Source organism: Sipha flava, unplaced genomic scaffold (assembly GCF_003268045.1).
Source record: "Sipha flava isolate LNK unplaced genomic scaffold, YSA_version1 179_pilon_pilon, whole genome shotgun sequence".
Classification (NCBI taxonomy): Eukaryota; Metazoa; Arthropoda; class Insecta; order Hemiptera; family Aphididae; genus Sipha; species Sipha flava.
Genome location: NW_020272149.1, coordinates 607,024 through 626,562, shown reverse-complemented (window position 1 = coordinate 626,562; position 19,539 = coordinate 607,024). Strand labels below are relative to the sequence as shown.

The window sequence follows — 19,539 nt, the reverse complement described above, 5'->3', positions numbered from 1 at the left end:
CAAAAGTTCGCGCAAGCGCGTTCCGGCGTCCACAAGGCAGCGGGGTGACAACGGATAGGTGTCCAACGGGCACACTGCACTTGTCACAGGCGCGAAAACCGGCTCGGGTTCAAACAATACTCTATAATTTTTATGAAAGATTTTTTTTTCGTAAACAAAAATATATTTTGTAATAAAAAAACAAAGTTTTTACGTAGGTCAGAATTTGGCGGTTTGCCGCTATTATACAAGTTGTCGCCCACCAAAAATAATAGTAGTACAATAAAATAATATTATATATTGACTAACATAATATCATTTATTGTTTTCATCTTATGAAAATATAATATTATTTAGCTATAAGCTATTATTAGTTGCGGGCTTCGGTCTACGGAACGCCGATAACGGACCGGTTTTTGCCGGCTGTCGAAGCAAACGTCGCGCGTCGTAGCAAGGAGGGGACTAATAAAGTTGCCGCTAGAAATGAGAACAGTCGGCCGTAATATAATTTTATTTTTACGTAAAATCTTAGTTTTAAGAATTTTCAGATTCAAAAACTTGGCTCACTGAGTGATTTTAGAACAAAAACTCTAATTCAAAAGTTATAGAGAACATTTTGGAAATAATGATATATCCGTTTTTTTGTATATTCAGTATTTAACACAAGAGACCAAAACAAAAAAAACCAATTTTTTACTTTTTCAAATGCTTGTAACTTTTTTCCTAGGGATAGATAAAAAAAGGTTATGTCATTATCTCCAAAATATTGGTTTTTGTATTAGGTTTTGTATTAGGTTTTGTATTAGGTTCTTCTCTAAAACTACTCAATAAGCCGTAATTGAAACGCTTAAACACGTGTTTGTACATTTTTTTTTAGGTGGTGTGGCGTCCTCATAATACCAGGAATCCATGAACCAAGTTTATCATTTATCAAACTATAAAATAGTTATTAATAGCCACGAAGCGTCACGGTCAGACGTAACAATAGCTGTTGGTCTATTATAGGCTATACTCTGAATATCCATGGTAATAATATTAGTATATTAGCCATGGTCTAATCTTATCTATAAATTGTACAAGTGAAATTATCATACACCTATCTGAATTTCATAGAAAAATGTTGTTTGTCTTTTAAATATTCATTCTATTGATTCTTAATTTGTTTATTCTTAAACTGTTATTTTGATATTTTCAATATATTTAAAAAATTAACATGAAAGGTCTTCGAACAATAATTTGTTAAACTACTTTAAAAAAACAAATTTTACCTATTATTGAAGCCTCGAGGAAGAGGTATGACATTATTATATAATAATTCAAAAAACATGACAACTTGCCCAAGTCTTAAATTTTTCAAATACCTATGTATTTTGTTTTATAGCAAACATGATTCTGAGCCAGTTCACAATTTGGTCTGTTCAGTTGATTTGAATACTATAAATCAACAGGTAAGAAAAATGTTTGTGTACCTATTCATTATTTTTCATTAGGTACTTATACATTATATAGGACATATTATGTATGTATTTTAGTATTTATATAAATTGTATAAGAACACATTCAATATTTACTATTGTTCTTGCATCAATAATTAATCTACTACCTACCTTGGGCCCAGGGGCGGATCCAGAGTCGGAGAACTGTGGGTCAAGCCATTTCAAGAGGCCATTTATTAGGAATGAAACTGAATTAGAAATGAATAGGTATCTTGTAAAAAAAAAAAAAAACACAATATGCTCGTAAAAGTGTATATGTATATTTATATTACATTTTAGAATTAGTGATACCACCGATAGTGACTTATTTACGATTAATAAATATAATCTAATTTTATCAGCGCAGCAAATGTACGGAATAAAATATGATTTATTTAACTTTCTACTAAAACGATATAACTGGAAATATAAATTATGAATTGAAAAATTTTCAATTTTGAATATACATGGCATTCATTTTTCAAGTAACTCCGATGGGCCAACTGTCCAAGAGTCCAAATCAATGTCTAAAAAAAGATAAAAATTTCCAAGCAGCCAATTTTGTCAACAAATATTAATTTTGGTCAACTGACTCCCTGAACCCCCACCCTAGATCCACCCCAGTTTGGGCCTATAACTATTTAAATTTAAAGATACTTTAATTGTACTTATAATTGTTGGTGATTAGTTATGGTCTTTCGTGTGGTCATTCTGTATAAGGTATTATTTTATTTTATAATTTGAGCTATGATATTTCTTTTAAATTATATTTTCTACTCAAACTTTTTTGTAATATGCTTATAATCAGTGGTGTATTGGAGGGTATATGCGGGTATACGCCGTATACCCGGATCCCTGTTTTTGGATTATGCGTATACCTTTAAGAAAATTCGTCTATCATGGGTATACGCTAACTAATCATTTGTACATAACGGGTATATGCTGGGGCCGATTGGCAATTATTTTCGACCCAGGAAATATGAAAAAAACCAGCCCATGAACCGTAAATTAAACTATTTTACCCCTCCCCCTCCCAAAAAATGCTTTATTTTGCATCAATTTCAAAATTTTTTTAGTTTCACCCCTAAATTAGTAAAATCTACAGTAACTTTACTATAATTATAGCTATAATAGTTTTGGATAAGTCACATGATTCATCAGTTCCAACTTGAACTTGAAGTTTGATGTTAATGCATCTTTAAATATATATATATTTTTTTTAATGATTTTTATTTATTTTATAAAACTTTTTTTTGGTAAATATATACCTAATAATATAGAGCGGCCCAAACAAGGACCAAACCATCGGGAAGATTCCCGATTTCTCGATAGGCCAATCCAACATTGGGTATATGCAAGCTTCTAATTTTTCATCACCATAAGGCATACATTATACAACAACAGTATAGAATTTATTATTATTATTATATACTATAGCCACTGTCCAAAAATAGCCTCGCGCCCCCATAAACTTCGATTAAATTTTCCCCGACTTCGGATATTCTGCTAAGACGGTCGGAAACTGCCAAGCGTCTACATACATCAGAATTTAATACCGGTGGACGCGTGCGATATTGTAATTTCGAGGAGATATTATAATTGTTAAAAATAGATCAACAGTCAAAAAGTTTTGTTTCTAAATTTATCACAATATTAACTGATCTGTTTACGATGTTTTTGGATAGATTTTGATAATTAATTATTTTATTGTTGTCAGTTTGTCACTTAGTATTTATTCGTCGCAAGTTTGTGCAAATTATTTTACATTAATACTAAAATGTTATTACACATAACAAAAAATTAGGTTACATGAAAATAAATATTATGTTTCATATATGATATATACCTATAATTTAATTAAAGATAAGTTTAAAGTGTAGACTTCCATAGCGTGGATCCAAGGGGACTAAGGGGGCGTGCGCCCACTTCAAATCCCCCAAAAATACTTTTGTTGAATTTTTATACACCCCCAACATCTTAGAAAAAAAGTCTGGTGGGGGTATATCCCACGTCCCCATCATATTATGTTATTTTGAGTTTAGATAGGTAGAACATTTTTTTAAGGGTTTTAGCCCCCCTACCACCAATAAAAGCTTATGTGCTAAGCGTATACCTTAGAAAAAAATTACGAATACCCCACTGCTTATAATATAAATATTAAAAAATACTAAATGTTGAACAGTATATTCATAAATATTTTCAGATATATACATATTAATTATTTAAATATTATATTAATGGGAATATGTAATTGTGAATTTGTGTATAAATTAATGTATTTGATTAATGTTTGTATTTAGTTACTGTTACCTGATACACTTTTGGGAATGCAAATTTTTAAAAATGATATTGCCAAATATATTCAGAAGAATTGTGAAAAAAATGTAGAGAATTTTGTATGTCAAGATATTTTAAAAAATACATGGACACCAGATAGTAATTATGATTTTCCAATAAAATTATTTGGAAATAAAAGAAGGAAATTTAATTTATCTCGGTTACAATGGAATTAATTGACTTATTCAGATTTAGATAAAGGAGTATTCTGCAAGTATTGTGTGTTATTCTACAAAAGAGAAGGATCTGATAAAAGTATGCATTCACCCCAAAATCATTTGTTCGTCAACCGTTTATGAATTGGAAAGATACCATCGAGTACTTTAAAATACATGAAAATAATGAATATCCTAAGTTTTCTACAACTAAAGTTGCTGAGTTCTTAAAAATAGTTAATAAAAAACAAAATGACGTATATGTCCAATTACATAAAAGAAATGAGAGTGAAATAAAAATAAACAGAGAAATTATGAAAGTTATAATAAAAACAGTAATTCATTATGAGTGTCAATGACTAGCTCTTAGAGATGGTCATGATTTAGGTACTTTAGGTCTAAATTTGCCGTTACATAACGACGGTAATTTCAGAGCTCTATTACGTTATTATATTGATTGTGGTGATGATTTATTTTTAATTCATATTAAAAATTGTGATAAAAATTCAATTTATATTAGTGCAGATATACAAAATGAATTAATTTCAATTATATGTCATAAAATTCAGACCAACATTTCTAACAGAATAAAAAAAATCCAAATTTTTTATCATATTAGCTGATGAAACTACTGATGTTAGTAGTGTTGAACGGTTTTCTCTTTATATATGATACCTTGATGCTGATGTTATTAAAATAAGAGAGGATTTTTTTACAATTTCTACCAGTACATAGTACTACTGGAGAAGAGCTGTCTAAGACAATCATAAATACTTTGAGTGCTTTAGGATTCAATTTATGGCAAATGAGAAGCCAAGGATATGATGGTGCAGCCAATATGGGTGAAGTATTTAGAGGAGTTCAGGCACTTATATTAAAAGAATATCCCAAAGCTATATACACACTGTTTTTCACATTGCTTAAATTTATGTCTTAATGATGCATCTCAAGTTCAACAAATCAGAAATACCTTAAATATTATTCAAGATGTAAGTTCTTTTTTTCAAATGTCAGCCAAAAGATCATATATATTGAAAAAAAAATTAGAATGCAAAAAATTTTCTGGGTTAAAAAAATACTGTGAAACCAGATGGGTTGAAAGACATGAGGCTCTTGCAATATTTGTTGATGGTTTTTTAGAAATTGTTTCTGCATTAGAAGATCTAATGACTTTAGAAAATTACAAAAAACTATTATTTTACATAAGTCATTTGTAATTTTCAATTTTTGATGGCATGCTCTATAATGGAGAGAGTACTTGATATAACATACACAATTTCCAAATATCTACAAATGAAAAACATAGATATTGTAACTGCTACAACTTCAATAGAAACAACTGCTACAAAATTACAAAATTTAAGAATTGAAGTAGAGTTTCAAGAAATCTATGACACTGCTATAAAAATAGCTGAACAGGTTGGTGTATCTCCTATTATCCCAAAAACAGTGGGAACTAAAAAACATCGGGAAAATTATGCTGTTAATAATAGTGACTATTGCTCATATTATAGGGTATCAATTGTTTATCCGTACATAGATGATTAGCTCTCATTTTTTAATGAAAGATTCAAGTCAAATTAAAATTTAATTACTTCATTTTCTTGTCTGTTATCCTCTAAAATAATAAATAGCACATTTCAAGATGTTAAACCAGCTATAGAGTTTTATAAGGATGACTTAAGTATAGATTCCTATAATTCAATCCTAAAAGGAGAGTTTGAATTAATACAAATTAAGTGGAAAACAGAAACCATTATGCCAAATAATTCTCTCGATAAATTATTAAATTGTCCAGAAGATATTTTTCCGAATATATATACATTGTTAAAAAGGTTTTCAATATTGCCAATTACGACAGCTTCGGTCGAAAAAAGTTTTTCTACTCTTAAACGTATCAAAACCTACCTAAGAAATGCAACTAGTAAAGATAGACTGAATGGTCTAGCATTAATAAATATACATCGGGATATAGATTTAGATACAGAGTCAATATTAGATGTTTTTGCCAATAGAAAAGAAAGACGTTTGAATTTTAAACTGTAAGTACTCCTAATATAATTTTAGAAAATTTATGTTTAAACTGCCTACTTCAAGTCGTAATTTTTTTTTTTTACTAGTTCGTTCTTCAGTTTAATGATCAAATAATATTCTGTTATTTTTAATATTTAAATTTTGTTTTAATACATTATAAAAAACAGACATTTTTATTATTTAAATTTATTTATTTACTTCATTATATAATCTCCTTTATTTTTAGCTATCCAACTTGTGTACGCTATGGCTTGTAATACTATTTGAATGAAAAATGAATTGTTATGTAAACAAATTAATATAATATTATTAATCCAAGGTTTATAATCATGTTAAATGTACCATAAGTTGCTAAAAATGCTAACATAGTTGTACAGTGATAGAAAAAAGTACGTATATGTTTATTGTTTTTATATCAAGTACTTAATAGGTAATAAGTAGATATTTTAGTATTACAAAAACTAAAGGTAAAAAAGGTAAATGTGTGCAAATAAGTTGTAGCCTACAATATTGAATTAATATTAAAATATCCGGTCAAGATAACAGATTTAAATGTTAAATTTAAAGTTAACAGATTTAAATGAAATGACCGAATTATGATAGTGGTGATCTAACCGATTCAGTCGACCAGTTAATAATAAAATCGGCCCAACCGAACAGTACTACATACAACATAATAAACAACAAAGTTTTAAAGACCTTTATAACATAATCAGAGATAATAGTATTTATATTAAAAATATTATTCAAATATTTATTTTAACCAAGTTTCAAAAACGAATTAGAAATGCAAATATTTAAATGCTAAATAGGATATTTTAACCAGCTGATAACAGAGAAAAAAAATTGATAGTGTTTATTATTTTTGTTCTTTAATTTATGTTATACAGATTATTACGAGTAGTTATGTTGAGTACCTTTTGTAATTCACAATTCTACGTTTAGAGAATATTACAAAAAATGAAAGTAACAAGAAAATGATTTTCATATTGACAAAAGAAGATTTTATTAATTACATTTAATATTTTATTTTATCATAATTATTATTATTATATTAATATTAAAATTTATCTTAAAATGTTATTAAAATTATTTTAGATTTTGTACATCAATTATGTATTATTATTATTACTAGCTGTGTTTCCATATATATATATATATATATATATATATACAGTGAAACCTCGGTATCTTGAAGTCGCAAATATCGAAACTTTGAGTTACCGAGGGAATTTAGAATTTAAAAAAAATTTGAAATAAAAATGTTTAATAATGGAGAAAAATGTGTATTTATTATATATTCATATTATTAGTATTTGTCATTTGGGTAAATATACATTATTTTCTATGAAAGTAGAAAATCTGTAATTTATGTTTGTTTTTGTTTAGTATTATAAGTGTTTTCAATAAAACTACCTGATCTATTACGTGTATATGCATATTACGTGTAGAAAAAATATCAGAAACTCCTGATTGTTTTTGGACGTATCTTCAAGTTCATGAGTATAAATCCGTGTAACTTTAATGCCGTTATCGGTCACTTGCTGAAATATAACTAAATATCAGCGTTATTACAACGTTGTGTGTACAAGTTCTGTTATTTACTATTTATACATATTGTATTATAAATATTGATATTTGATACAATTGTTTAGTACAACATTTAGGTCAAATATATATATATATATATATATATGTATAATATACATATTGCTTCTGGACGACGATTATAATATTGAACTATTGAACAAAGTGGGCCAATACGGAGACATAATATACTAACTTTATATAATTTACTAGCAAAACTAAACGGCTTCGTTCATATGTAGTTTTTGCTTTCTCTAAGTTAAATTCTAAATTGTTTTAATTTACTTAGTTTGATCATGTGCTAAATAGTAGTAGTAGCTGAATTATGAATAAAAATAATAATAATAGTAATAATAATATTTACAAATAATTCTAATGAATCTATAGTTAGAAAATATTAGGTAGTTAGTTTATAATTATAATTTAACTTTATTTATGAATATATACAAATGAATTTATACTGATCTACTCAGTTTTAAAATGACTTAAGTCAAAATCTGTTGGTATATCACATTCAGAGTTTTATTTTTTGGCGTATAAACGTATAAATGGGCAGGTCTTTTAACTCTAGAAAATGATACCTACAATTGTCCATTTAAAAAACTGTAATTTTCCATATCTACACCACAATAAGTTGATAATAAATTAAGTATCCTTGTGCTTTGTTTATTATCATTATAAAACAAAATTGTACAGGAACTTTTCTAAACTAAACTGGAAAATCGTTAATATAATCGAGGTAAAATAATAATTTCAGTAAAAATATTTTTCTCTCCAAGTTAAATTATTTAAATGATACGCTAAAAACCCGTAACCTTTAAATACAATCCCTTCTCTCCCTTCAATCCAACAAAAAAATGTAAAATCGGGTGACGTGATGACCAAGGACCAGAACCGTAACCGAAAAAAACTGATACTGGAACCGTAACCTTAATTATAAAAAGGTTAATTTAGGACAGTTATTTAGACTAGTAAAACTATGGTAATAACTATATTGTTTGTCTATTTGTTGGTTCAGAAAAATAAAAGTCAAATCTTTTTATGTTTTTATTATTTTGTGTTGTAAACTGTAGTAGGTATATATATATTATATGTATATAATAAGTAAATTTGTAATATTATAATTATTATTATTTTTGTATTTTGTGATAACTTATTAAGGAATAAAAATAACATTTATTTCTGTAGGATAAATTAAATTAAAATTTTTTTCTATCTTGTAACAATTTATTAGTTGTTACATATTAGACTACGATGATTCTTAATTATTTTATTGATGCGAGTAAAAATTAATTTATCTAGATAAATTCGTTTAGATAACACTTTTATTTAGCTATTTAGCTAAGATAATAGATAATAATTCATTATTTATCTAGACAATATACAACATTGCTGACCGAGTCTAACGACAATTAAAATAAATTAAATTGAGAGTTGTAGTTTCATTACATGAATTCTTACTATAAAGGAAATTTTAGTAGCTTACATTTAATATATTTTACAACAATTCTACTTTACAAGAAAATAAGGTAGTTTTAAAGAAATACCTGTGAATATAAGTTCTAACTTTAGCAGAACATTGTTTGTGAGTTATGAAATGTTTAACTCATTTACCTGTTTACTTTAAAAAAAAGATTGTAATTATGGTTCACAACAATCTTAGTAATGTATGATTAACCTATACTCGTATTTACTAAAAATACAGTATGTTTAATATAATTTACGAGTAGATTATTTTAAATTAAATTAAACTATTATTGTTATTATTTTCGAAAATAAAAACTGGAATGTTAATAGAGAAATAAGAACTGGATACTACAAGTACCACAAATTATAGGTAAATCTAAAAATGTTGAAGTTATATAGATGTCGTAATATTCTATTATATTTTGGATTTTTGCATTTACTCCGTAGAGAAATTAAAAATTAAATTCTTAAATTCCTACTACTTGTATTCATTATTGTTCTATAAATGTTTTTTTGATAAATCATGTTAGATCATATCTATACTTAATAAATTAGCATTTTCTCTCATAACGAGTTGAATCTATAAAATCATGTTTTACTGCTATAGGTAGTATTGTGTTACTTTAGTGAATTTTTATTGTACGAGTATGAGTTTACTTCAATGCGAACTGTAAATACTTTATAACGCTAAATCACGTAATTATTAAAACAAATATTTTTTTTATTATATAAAAAAAAAAATAAAAAAATATATAAAATATAATATTGAATGTAATTTTTTTCATTATTAAATAATGAAACAAATTTTGTTAAGTCTCATTACTAGGACACGATATTATAGTAGTAAAATTGATTGCAGTATTATACTAAAATAAACCGAAAATAGCACTTTAAAAAATCTAAAATTGCACTAAAAAAATATCGTTTCGTTATAATTCATAAAATTACATTTATATTATCTGTCATTAACTTATTGTAATTTATATATTACTTGTATATCACTGACTCATTATTTACAATGTATAAATATTTATACATGAAATATAAAAAATACATAGTTAAAAATGTTGTTGCATTGAACTGTAAGTATTTTTTTAAATTTTCAAAATCCAATGTTCTTCGGTTTGGAGCCAGTAAGTTTTTATACTTCGAAAAATAACGTTCAATGTTGTTTGATGTGAGCGAAGCGTATTTAAAATAAATTAAATCGCTTATCGTCAATTCTTCGGGTAAACCATCTAACAGTTTTCATTCTCCAGTCAGTAAATAATTTATTATTCATATGGTTTTAAATACGGTATTTTTTTAAATAACTTTAATGAACTTTTTTGTGTTAAATATACTATAATCTTATCTGTACGCATTGTAAATACGATGAATCCAATAATCAAAGTACGACGAAATCGATAAGATTTTAAAAATAATCAAACTATCATTTTTACTATACCATACATACAATAATATCAATAGACAATAAGATATATAAACAACCATCATGTAATTTAGGCTTAAAACAATTTGATAATTTTATTTCATGAAACTTTTATAAAATTGTTTAAAAAGTATTAAAAAAAGTAAATTTTGTGAAAAAATTAGTTAAAATTGTTTTTATAAATGAGTAAAATCAAAAAAATTGAAAAAATATCAAAAATTGAGAACAATTGCATTTTAAATTATTGTATTTTCATTTGTACCTACACAAAACGCATTTAAAACTTACTTAGTAATAAATTGAAGCAATAGAAGGAAAGTTGCAAATGCAACATCATTACGTTTCATGTTTTCATAATGTATTTTGTAATAAAAAAATCACAAAATATTTATTTATTCTTCATTTTTCATTATATGTCAATACTACAGTTTATTACATTTTTTTTTCTCAGAACAATGTACACCATTTAATTGCAAACGTACTGGGGATACAACGTGCTTTAATAGTACTGAATGTTGTTCCAATTACTGTTATAAAGATCCGTCATGGATCAGTGGACAGTGTAGGGAACGTGGAAGATCAGTAACAAGTAAATTTCACCGATATCTAATATAGATGAGAATTAGTTTGGCTGGCTGAATAAAATTAATCGAATATTATAACCATAATATTATGTAAAAATAATAATTATACTTTTATCATTTTGGTGTAATTAGGTGATCAAATTTCCCAATGTTCTTTTAAAAATGCTTTGGCCAATACAGAATACACAATCTATGGTAAATATGATTGGGTTGCGATTCACAAAACATTACCAATAAACACATTGGTTCGAGTGTTTCTAAAAAATGGAAAAAACGTGGTGGTCAGGATCATTGACAACGGTCCCTATGGTAAGGTCCGTACGCTGGATTTAGCAAAAAGCGTGGCGGATGAGCTGAATGTCAGCACATCATCTATAGTACCGTGTGAAGTAACAATTCTTAATCAAATCGGCTGTTTGGACGATATGGAAGAATGTTTTACTTACAAAGAATGCTGTACACAAAATTGTAAAAAAGTTGATGATGCTGGATATTGCAACCCATTAGAAATCTATGAACGTATGGAAGAGTACAGCACCGAAGTGAACGACTAGGGAAGAATGAAACTAGAATCGAATGACTAGGATAGTTTCCGTTTAGAATACAATTAATATTATAGTATAAAAATTTTTAATTTTTTCATACCCAGTCTACAGAGCCGACCTGAAGTATTCTACTTCAGATTATTATACTTCTAAGTATAAATAGTTCAGTTTGTAATAAGTAATGACCATGTTAAGTAAAAAATAAAAGACCAAAATAAATGTATATATAGTTTTCTTGTGGTCTTAAAATCAACGAAACATAATTTGAAATATCCGTTTTAATTTGCTTAATACACTATATTATTATAGACCAGCATTTCCCAAAGTTTTTTTCTGACGGACCCCTTAGAGTTAATAAAAATGATTGCGGACCCCTAAATACAAATAAAAATTAAAAAACAATAATAATAATAAAAATTTGTATATTTTAAATTTACATTTGCGGACCCCCTCCGGTATACGTGCGGACCAGTTTGGGAAACGCTATTATAAACTATAGTAATAACCAGGGTTAGAATTTTGTAGCACTTAAATATAATATTTATAGCACTTGTATAAATATGCTCTATAATATTATCTTAAAAATCATTAAATAAGCTCTAAAACAGTTGTAATTTTCTATCTTTTTGCTTGTTGAATTCCATTAATAATACGAGGGTTATTCAGAAAGTGAGAAACGTTTTGTAATAAAACAAAAACTAGGTACAGGAAAATGTTTTTATTATATACTGAAAGAGTCACTAAAATGCTACTTTTCTACATAGTCACCAAACAAATTAAGGCATTTATCGTAGCGGTGGACAAGCTTCGAAATTCCTTCGTCATAGAAATCCGCCGCCTGCGATATCAGCCACTCAGTGACGCACGCCCGGAGCTCGTCGTCGTCATCAAAACGCTGTGTCGCTAGCCAGTTCTTCATCTTCGGGAACAAGTGAAAATCACTCGGTGCTAGGTCGGGACTGTAGGGGGATGTGGAAAAATCTCCTATTTGAACGAGTCAAGAAGTTCTAGGAGACTTTCCCACATCCACCCTACAGTCCCGACCTAGCACCGAGTGATTTTCACTTGTTGACATAATGTTCTGTTACAGCTATAATCAGTATTTATATGAAAAAATAAAAAAGTGTATTGAAGTATTAAACGAAATTATGAAATAAGGTAAAGTAATAATTGACAAATGACAATAGGATCTAATGAAATGGTGAATGTTATCGGTTCGATATGTTATACCTATTTATTGTTCGGTGTTGTCGTTAGACATCAATCAGATGCCATCGTATTTTCCAGTGCAAATTCTATACAATATTGCTAAAAATAATTTCTTATATTAAACAGTGCTTCTACTGCCGATGAAATTATTATCAAGCAATAAATTATATTATATATAACTACCACGGCTGTAGATAGTAAAAATCCTACTATCTACAATCATGCTAACTACCATATGTCATGACATTATTAACTTTTGTTGGGGGGGCAACAATCAGGTCTAGGGGAGGCAACGCCCCCTTTTGCCTCCCCCCCCGTGGCTACGGTCCTGTCACCCACATATATAATTCTATGCTAAGATTTTCCCACTTCTCTAAAATCTGGAAATTTTCAGTCATTATACTTATACACAAACCAAATAAACCTAAACACTTATCTTCGTCACACCGTCCTATAAGTTTACTTCCAGTCCTTGGTAAACTTTTCGAAAAGGCTCTCCTGAAAAGATTACGTCTCATCCTTTAAAACAACCATATCATACCGAATAATCAGTTTGGTTTTCGAAACAGGCACTCAACAATCCATCAAGTTCATCGTCTTATTGATGAAATCTCAACTGCTCTCGAAAATAAAGAATACTGTTCCGGACTTTTTTTAGATATTGCTCAAGTATTCGATAAAGTCTGGCACGAAGGCTTACTATACAAATTAAAACTTCTCATGCCAGCTCCCTACTATCTTATTATCAAATCTTACTTACAAAATCGTTCGTTTGTCGTACGACAGGGGAACGATATTTCATCTACTCACCCAATATATGCTAGAGTTCCACAGAGTAGTGATCTATCTCCTGATCTATATAATGTATTCACAGTAGACATCCCTCAATCTAGTAACACCCTTCTAGCAATATAGGCTAATGACATAGCTATTTTTTCTTCCAGTTCAAATCCTATCTTAGTTTCAGCTGAACTCCAGGATCATGCTAATAAAATTGAAGAATGGGCCAAAAAATGGAAAGTAAAAATTAATACGAAAAGTCTGTAAAAGTTACTTTCACGTTAAAACAATCTCCCTGTGAGTGCCTTCAATTAATTATGAACAATGCCCCCATCCAAGTCCAAACCAAAATCAAGTACTTAGGCATAACGCTTGATAAAAGACTAACTTGGAGCCCCCACCAAAAAGAAAATCATCGAACAACAGATTTCACCTCCTCTGACCACTCCTAAACTCTAAAATAACACTCCAAAACAAACTTATTATATATAAGTCAATCATAAGACCCGTCTGGTCTTTTGGAATAGCAATCTGGGGTCCAGCAAATCCCTCGAATATTAGGCCAATTCAGGCTTTTCAATCAATTGCGCTAAGGTTAGTAACCAAAATTGGAAAACAAACCCTACTACAGTATATCAGTACATAAACATTTATTTTATATATTTTAATTAATATATATACAGTAGCCGCCGCTTATTGGATTCATTTTGGGACCCGACAATTTGAGTCGATTAACCGAATGAGTCAATAAGGCGAATGACTCAAAAAAATTTTAAAAATCCTTAAATTTAAAACCGTATTTACTTAAAAATATGTATTGAGATTCAATATGTATGTATAAAAATAAAAATCTATACGCAATTAAAAATAAAATAATTAAATAAAATATGTACCTAATTAATAAAATAAATTAATTTTTTGATAAAGTGTATTGATGTAGTGTTAGAGGGTAAGAATACGAGGTTAATATGTTTAAATTTCACTGTAACCACATAAGCCGTGCAGTTATCGACTAGCAATAAAACGTCATGATGAAGTTCATTGTCCCACTTGATCAGCCATTCGGTGAAAATTTCTTTTATCATCCATGCATTACTGTTTGCAGTATAGTCTACCGGTAGATTTTTAACACCCTTGAAACACCGGGGATATTTACTTTTACCAATCACAAGCAGTTTTCTTTTTTCACCATCCATACTCGCATAACATAATATGGTTAGACGTTCTTTACTAGTTTTAGTTTCTCTAGTTTTTTCATTTTTGAACGCGTAAGTGTGCTCAGGTAATGCCCTGAAATAAAGTCCAGTTTCATCCGCATTGAACACACAAGACGGAGGATATTTGGCGATAAGTGATGGCCATTCTGAATGAATCCACAACCGTGCAGCTACATGGTTGGCTTCTCCCTGTTTTCCATGTGGCTTAACGAATGAAATGTTTTCGCGTTTCTTCCATCGGTGAAACCAACCTTCTGTTGCCACAAAATTATCTTTGCCTATTTTTTTCGCAAGATCTTCGGCTTTTTGGCGCAAAAGTGGTCCTGTAACTCGGACATCTTTTTGTCTGACTTTTGTGAACCATTGCTTTAAAGCTTCTTCAACTTCTTCTTCTTTACCGACCCTTTTTCTTTCACGGTTTGAATTCACATTTTCTAATGATGCGTTTTCGATTTCCTGTCGATTTTTCAGCATCCTACCTAGTAAACTTTGAGACACGTTCAACTTACATGCTGCTTGTCGCTGGCTCGTTTTCGGAAGCTCGTCATATTTTTTAAGAACATCTAATTTTTCTTCCACACTCAAATCACGTCGTTTGTTCATTGTAACACGATAAATAAAAACGTTTACACAGAATGTAAACGCAGACAACACACTGAACACAACGACGTCTATTCATACACTACCTGCCGTACTAATTGACATTGACGACTGCTTGGTTTATCGTGAAAAGTAATTTATTTTATCTCCGCGATAAAAGCAAAATATGTACCGGTACCGACTTATTTATAACACGTTTTTTCAATGTATGTACATATTTTCCTTGTTTATCTGATTTTAAAATGACCCTAATAACCGGTGTGTGAGTCGAATAGACGAATTTTTTGCTGTGTGTTAGTATATGTGCAAATCAGGACCAGCCGTTTTGAGTCTAATAGACGAATGAGTCAATTAACCGTGAGTCCAATAAGCGGCGGCTACTGTATAATAGTTAAAACTAAATATAGTAAGTATAGTGATTTGGTTTTGTGTATTTAAATAAGTCATTTTATTTATTGTATACTCATTGATTACGAGTATAATATAATCAATATATATTATATACATTATATAAATAATCAATAGTGCAATTTTAAATTAATATTCTCAATTCTGTAATGAAATTTAATTTTGATTAAATGCCAAAATGAAAATAATATTGTAATAATGAAGTGGAAGGACAAACGCGATGTACTTATGTTGTCAACAAAATACAAAGACAATTTAATAGAAACAACTAACAAACGTGGTCAAAAATTATTCAAACCAAAAATGATAATGGATTATAATAAGGCAAAAGGTTTTGTCGATATTTCTGATTTGAGAAGTTCTTACCATTCACCACTTCGTCGATCTTTAAAATGGTATCGAAAAGTAGCATTCGAAATTCTACTAAATACAAGTTTATTAAATGCATTGACATTGTTTAATACTGTGACTGGTAATAAAATGGGTGTGGTAGAATTTAGAGAAAATATAATTCAAGTTTTACTAATGAAAGCCAATATACCAATGATACCCAAATCAACTGGAGGAGAAATTCATAAAATTGTTAATTCTAAACGTGGTAGATGTTCAAATTGTTATTTCGAAATGGTACAACAAGGGGGAAGGGAACACGCACAAAAAGTTACACGCAAAGTGTCAACGAAGTGTCCAGGCTGTTCTAAATATCTCTGTTTGGAATGTTTTTTCAAATTGCATTCAACAAAAAAAATATAATTTATAATTAAATATATAAAAATAATAATATTACGAGTTGTATAAATTTTTTTTAAATATATTTATGTTTGATTTATTAATATTTTAACTAAAAAAGCTTAAAGTGTATACTGTATAATATTAATACGAGTTGTATAATTTTTTTTTTTTTGGTAATTACATTTTTATTTTAAAAAACATTAAATTTGAGCGCTGTTTGCTGTATTCAGTTTGAAATTTTCTCCTCTTTCTACTCCATTAAACGAATTGAGCATCAGAAACGGTTCTCAGTGACATAATCACCAAAAATAGTGAGTACCCAAATTGACCCTCAAACTCTGAGAGTCAAATGGTGTGAGTACCAGAATTGGTACTCAAAGCCTGTAGAACAAAACGTGTGTAAAATGTGTGGCACAGGAGATAAACCACGTGAGTACCAAATATGGTCCTCGTGGCAGTCAACTTGTTAATAATTTAGTGTGTTCAACCATTTTATATAGTGTTAAGTAATATTGTTTTGCCAACCGAAAACATGGCGGACGTAAGATAATCTTGCCCCCCCGGGCTTCACTTCTCTCAATGGAAAACATCGGTAGTTATCTAGTATAATATAGATATCTGTGCTTACAATTTAGATTTCTTGATATCATCATAACATTCTTCACACTTTGTGTAGCTATATTTTTATTATAGTTCACATAAGGTATATTATCTTAGTCCGTGACTCTAAATACGGGTTTAATACGGGTTGCGAAACGGCTTATACTTAACAACACGATAGCCGGTCACCCAGATCTGAGTATTAAAAACAATTATTTTCACCGAAAAAAAATAATTTCTTATATATAAATATAAAAATGATAATAAGTATATCATTTTAAAATACAAGTCTTAGGAGGAATGCATTATTCTAAACAAAACAAGTAGAGGGATGCCATCTCTGAGTATCCCCCCCCCCCCAATTCGAGCACTGCCTATTGGCTATAATGTATTATTATTTTATGAAAAATGCTCTAAAAACTAAGAAAATGCACTAAAATCGTCAAAAAATGCAAAAAAAGAATAACTGTAAAATAATCAGTATCATCCGAAACATTAACTGTAATATTGTATAATTAAATATGTATTTTATAAAAACTTTTCCCATGACCTTTTTAAAAATAGTTAAAATAATAATAATAATAAAAAAATTAATAATAGTATATGTATTACATTATTTAAAAACCATTGCCAACTTAATTTTAAAACGACTAAAATGGCTTTGGTCAAAATGGGTGCCGCCCATTGAATCCCCTACACGCAAATGTTGAACAAAATCGACTTTATTTGGGTGCATTTTATGTTTTTTTAGAATTTTTTGGACATAACCATATGAAACTCCAAGTTTAAGGTACTTTTTAAAGTAAATCAAACATTTATCAGGCACTTATTTTATTATTTACAGTGGTTATAAATGGATACTCACGAATTATGCCTAAATTTAAATTTTGATTTACTCTAACTTGGTCAATTTTGTAATTAGAAAGAAACTTATAAGACAAAAAATGTTTAAAAAAAAATAATCTATCCGAATATATATAAAAAAAATAGTGTTTCCATTAAAAAAAAATTAAGTTGTATTGAACATGCGCAAATCAAAAATGTTAAAAATCATGAATAAATGTGTATTTAAGTACCTCCTAGGCTCTCTAAAATATTGACTTCAATACAAGAATATCCAGCTGAGATATTTAATGTTACTTTGAATCGTGATCACACTATATATCAGGGTCTATTTTAAGAATTTTTGTCAACAACGCATTAAATTCCTTCTACTCCTCTATCAAAAGTCACATTTATAAATAAATAAATACTTTGAAAGATCCACAACATTAAGGATTGGTAACTGTACCATAATTTAATTTTGCGAATTAATCATTGAAAAACTCTAAAAGTAGCAAAAATTTTCCAAAAACATCATAATGAATAGTTAATTAAATAATTGTATAATCATATATTAATATTTATTTAAAAAAAAAATTAAAAGATTTTCATTATTAAGTAATAAAAAAAAGTACCTGATTTTGAGATATTGAAAATTATTTAATCATCTTGAAGTATCAAATTTATATAAGATGTGAACATATTCAATGTTTTAAATGTTAAAAAGACCAAATATACTTTCACATTAACCTGTAGTTATTACACTACGTATTTTCTACTCACTGCTGTCTCTTACATATATTTGATATTGACTGTAAGACATGTGGTAAAGGAGACTAAATGGAGATGTAGTGCCTAAACAACTAATACACATATTGACATACTATGCGTATAAGCTAATTATGATGCAACAATCGTTACAAAAGCATTGTTAACAATTTTATTGTCATTACTATTTTTAACTAAATTCAATTTTATGATTTTCTTTTGTAATAAAAAATATAATCGAAATCATACACAATAATATTGCATATATTTCACTATTTTGGGGATTACTTGTGTAGTTAACCACTGGTTAATGATAATGTCATATTGAGAATTTCTAACATTATTGATTTGCCAGCCCTGATATAATTTATCTTAATTAATAACAATTAATTCATAGGGATTTATAAGGGATTAATTACATTTGGCACCACTGCAGTTCCCAGCTGTTATCTAAAAGTTATTTGTCTCCTAGTATTCTGTCGTCCTCTTTAATTTGACTTTCATCGCTGCATTCAGCATATTCAACACTGAAACAGTATTCCAATTAGTAGTTGAAAAATGTTAGGATCCAAGGGAATTCGGCTAATAAGAAGCTTTTCTACAACTGCAGCAAGAAATAGTCATGCATACGGTGGACCTGGATCTAATTTGCCATTCGACATATACAGCAAGTATAAATTTACGGCTTTAGTAGCAATTTATTTCAGTTCAGGATTTGGACTTCCATTTTTGATGGTTAGATTCATTAGACATAGGTCACTACAATAACAATAAATGTAACTTATAATTTAGAATATATCTATATGTA

The 19,539-nt window shown here is 28.6% G+C and overlaps 3 protein-coding genes and 1 long non-coding RNA gene across 5 annotated transcripts in view; 3 read left to right on the top strand and 1 right to left on the bottom strand.

The window, feature by feature from the left end:
* LOC112680709 overlaps positions 1-11,818 on the top strand; it is a 17,550-nt gene extending 5,732 nt beyond the window's left edge. For both annotated transcript variants that reach the window (XM_025550889.1, XM_025550890.1), the window contains 2 exons: positions 10,918-11,055; positions 11,183-11,818. In XM_025550889.1, coding sequence (XP_025406674.1) covers positions 10,918-11,055; positions 11,183-11,604 — 560 coding nt within the window. In that variant the 3' untranslated portion in view covers positions 11,605-11,818. The remainder of the gene's footprint in view (positions 1-10,917; positions 11,056-11,182) is intronic.
* LOC112680711 lies at positions 5,898-6,972 on the top strand. The gene is made up of 3 exons (XR_003148338.1): positions 5,898-5,988; positions 6,207-6,369; positions 6,871-6,972. It is a non-coding gene; the product is annotated as an uncharacterized LOC112680711 (long non-coding RNA).
* A 1,445-nt stretch (positions 11,819-13,263) lies between the features above and the next one.
* Positions 13,264-15,404, bottom strand: LOC112680689 (tigger transposable element-derived protein 4-like). Its single transcript, XM_025550874.1, has 2 exons — positions 14,568-15,404; positions 13,264-13,302 (listed from the first exon to the last, which is right to left on the bottom strand). The coding sequence occupies exons 1-2, from the start codon at positions 15,402-15,404 to the stop codon at positions 13,264-13,266; spliced, it is 876 nt and encodes a 291-aa protein (XP_025406659.1).
* Positions 15,405-16,007: 603 nt separating this feature from the next.
* Positions 16,008-16,562, top strand: LOC112680688 (piggyBac transposable element-derived protein 4-like). Its single transcript, XM_025550873.1, has one exon. The coding sequence runs from the start codon at positions 16,008-16,010 to the stop codon at positions 16,560-16,562; it is 555 nt and encodes a 184-aa protein (XP_025406658.1).
* The last annotated feature ends 2,977 nt before the right edge of the window (positions 16,563-19,539 follow it).

What these genes read in the sequence shown, in the direction of transcription:
- LOC112680689 (XM_025550874.1), bottom strand. Translation starts at nt 15,404, where the DNA reads ATGAACAAACGACGTGATTTGAGTGTGGAAGAAAAATTAGATGTTCTT. An exon ending in GCACGGCTTATGTGGTTACA is followed by an intron (nt 13,303 to 14,567) that starts GTGAAATTTAAA and finishes TAATCTTTTCAG; the next exon opens with GAGAGCCTTTTCGAAAAGTT.
- LOC112680688 (XM_025550873.1), top strand. Translation starts at nt 16,008, where the DNA reads ATGAAGTGGAAGGACAAACGCGATGTACTTATGTTGTCAACAAAATAC.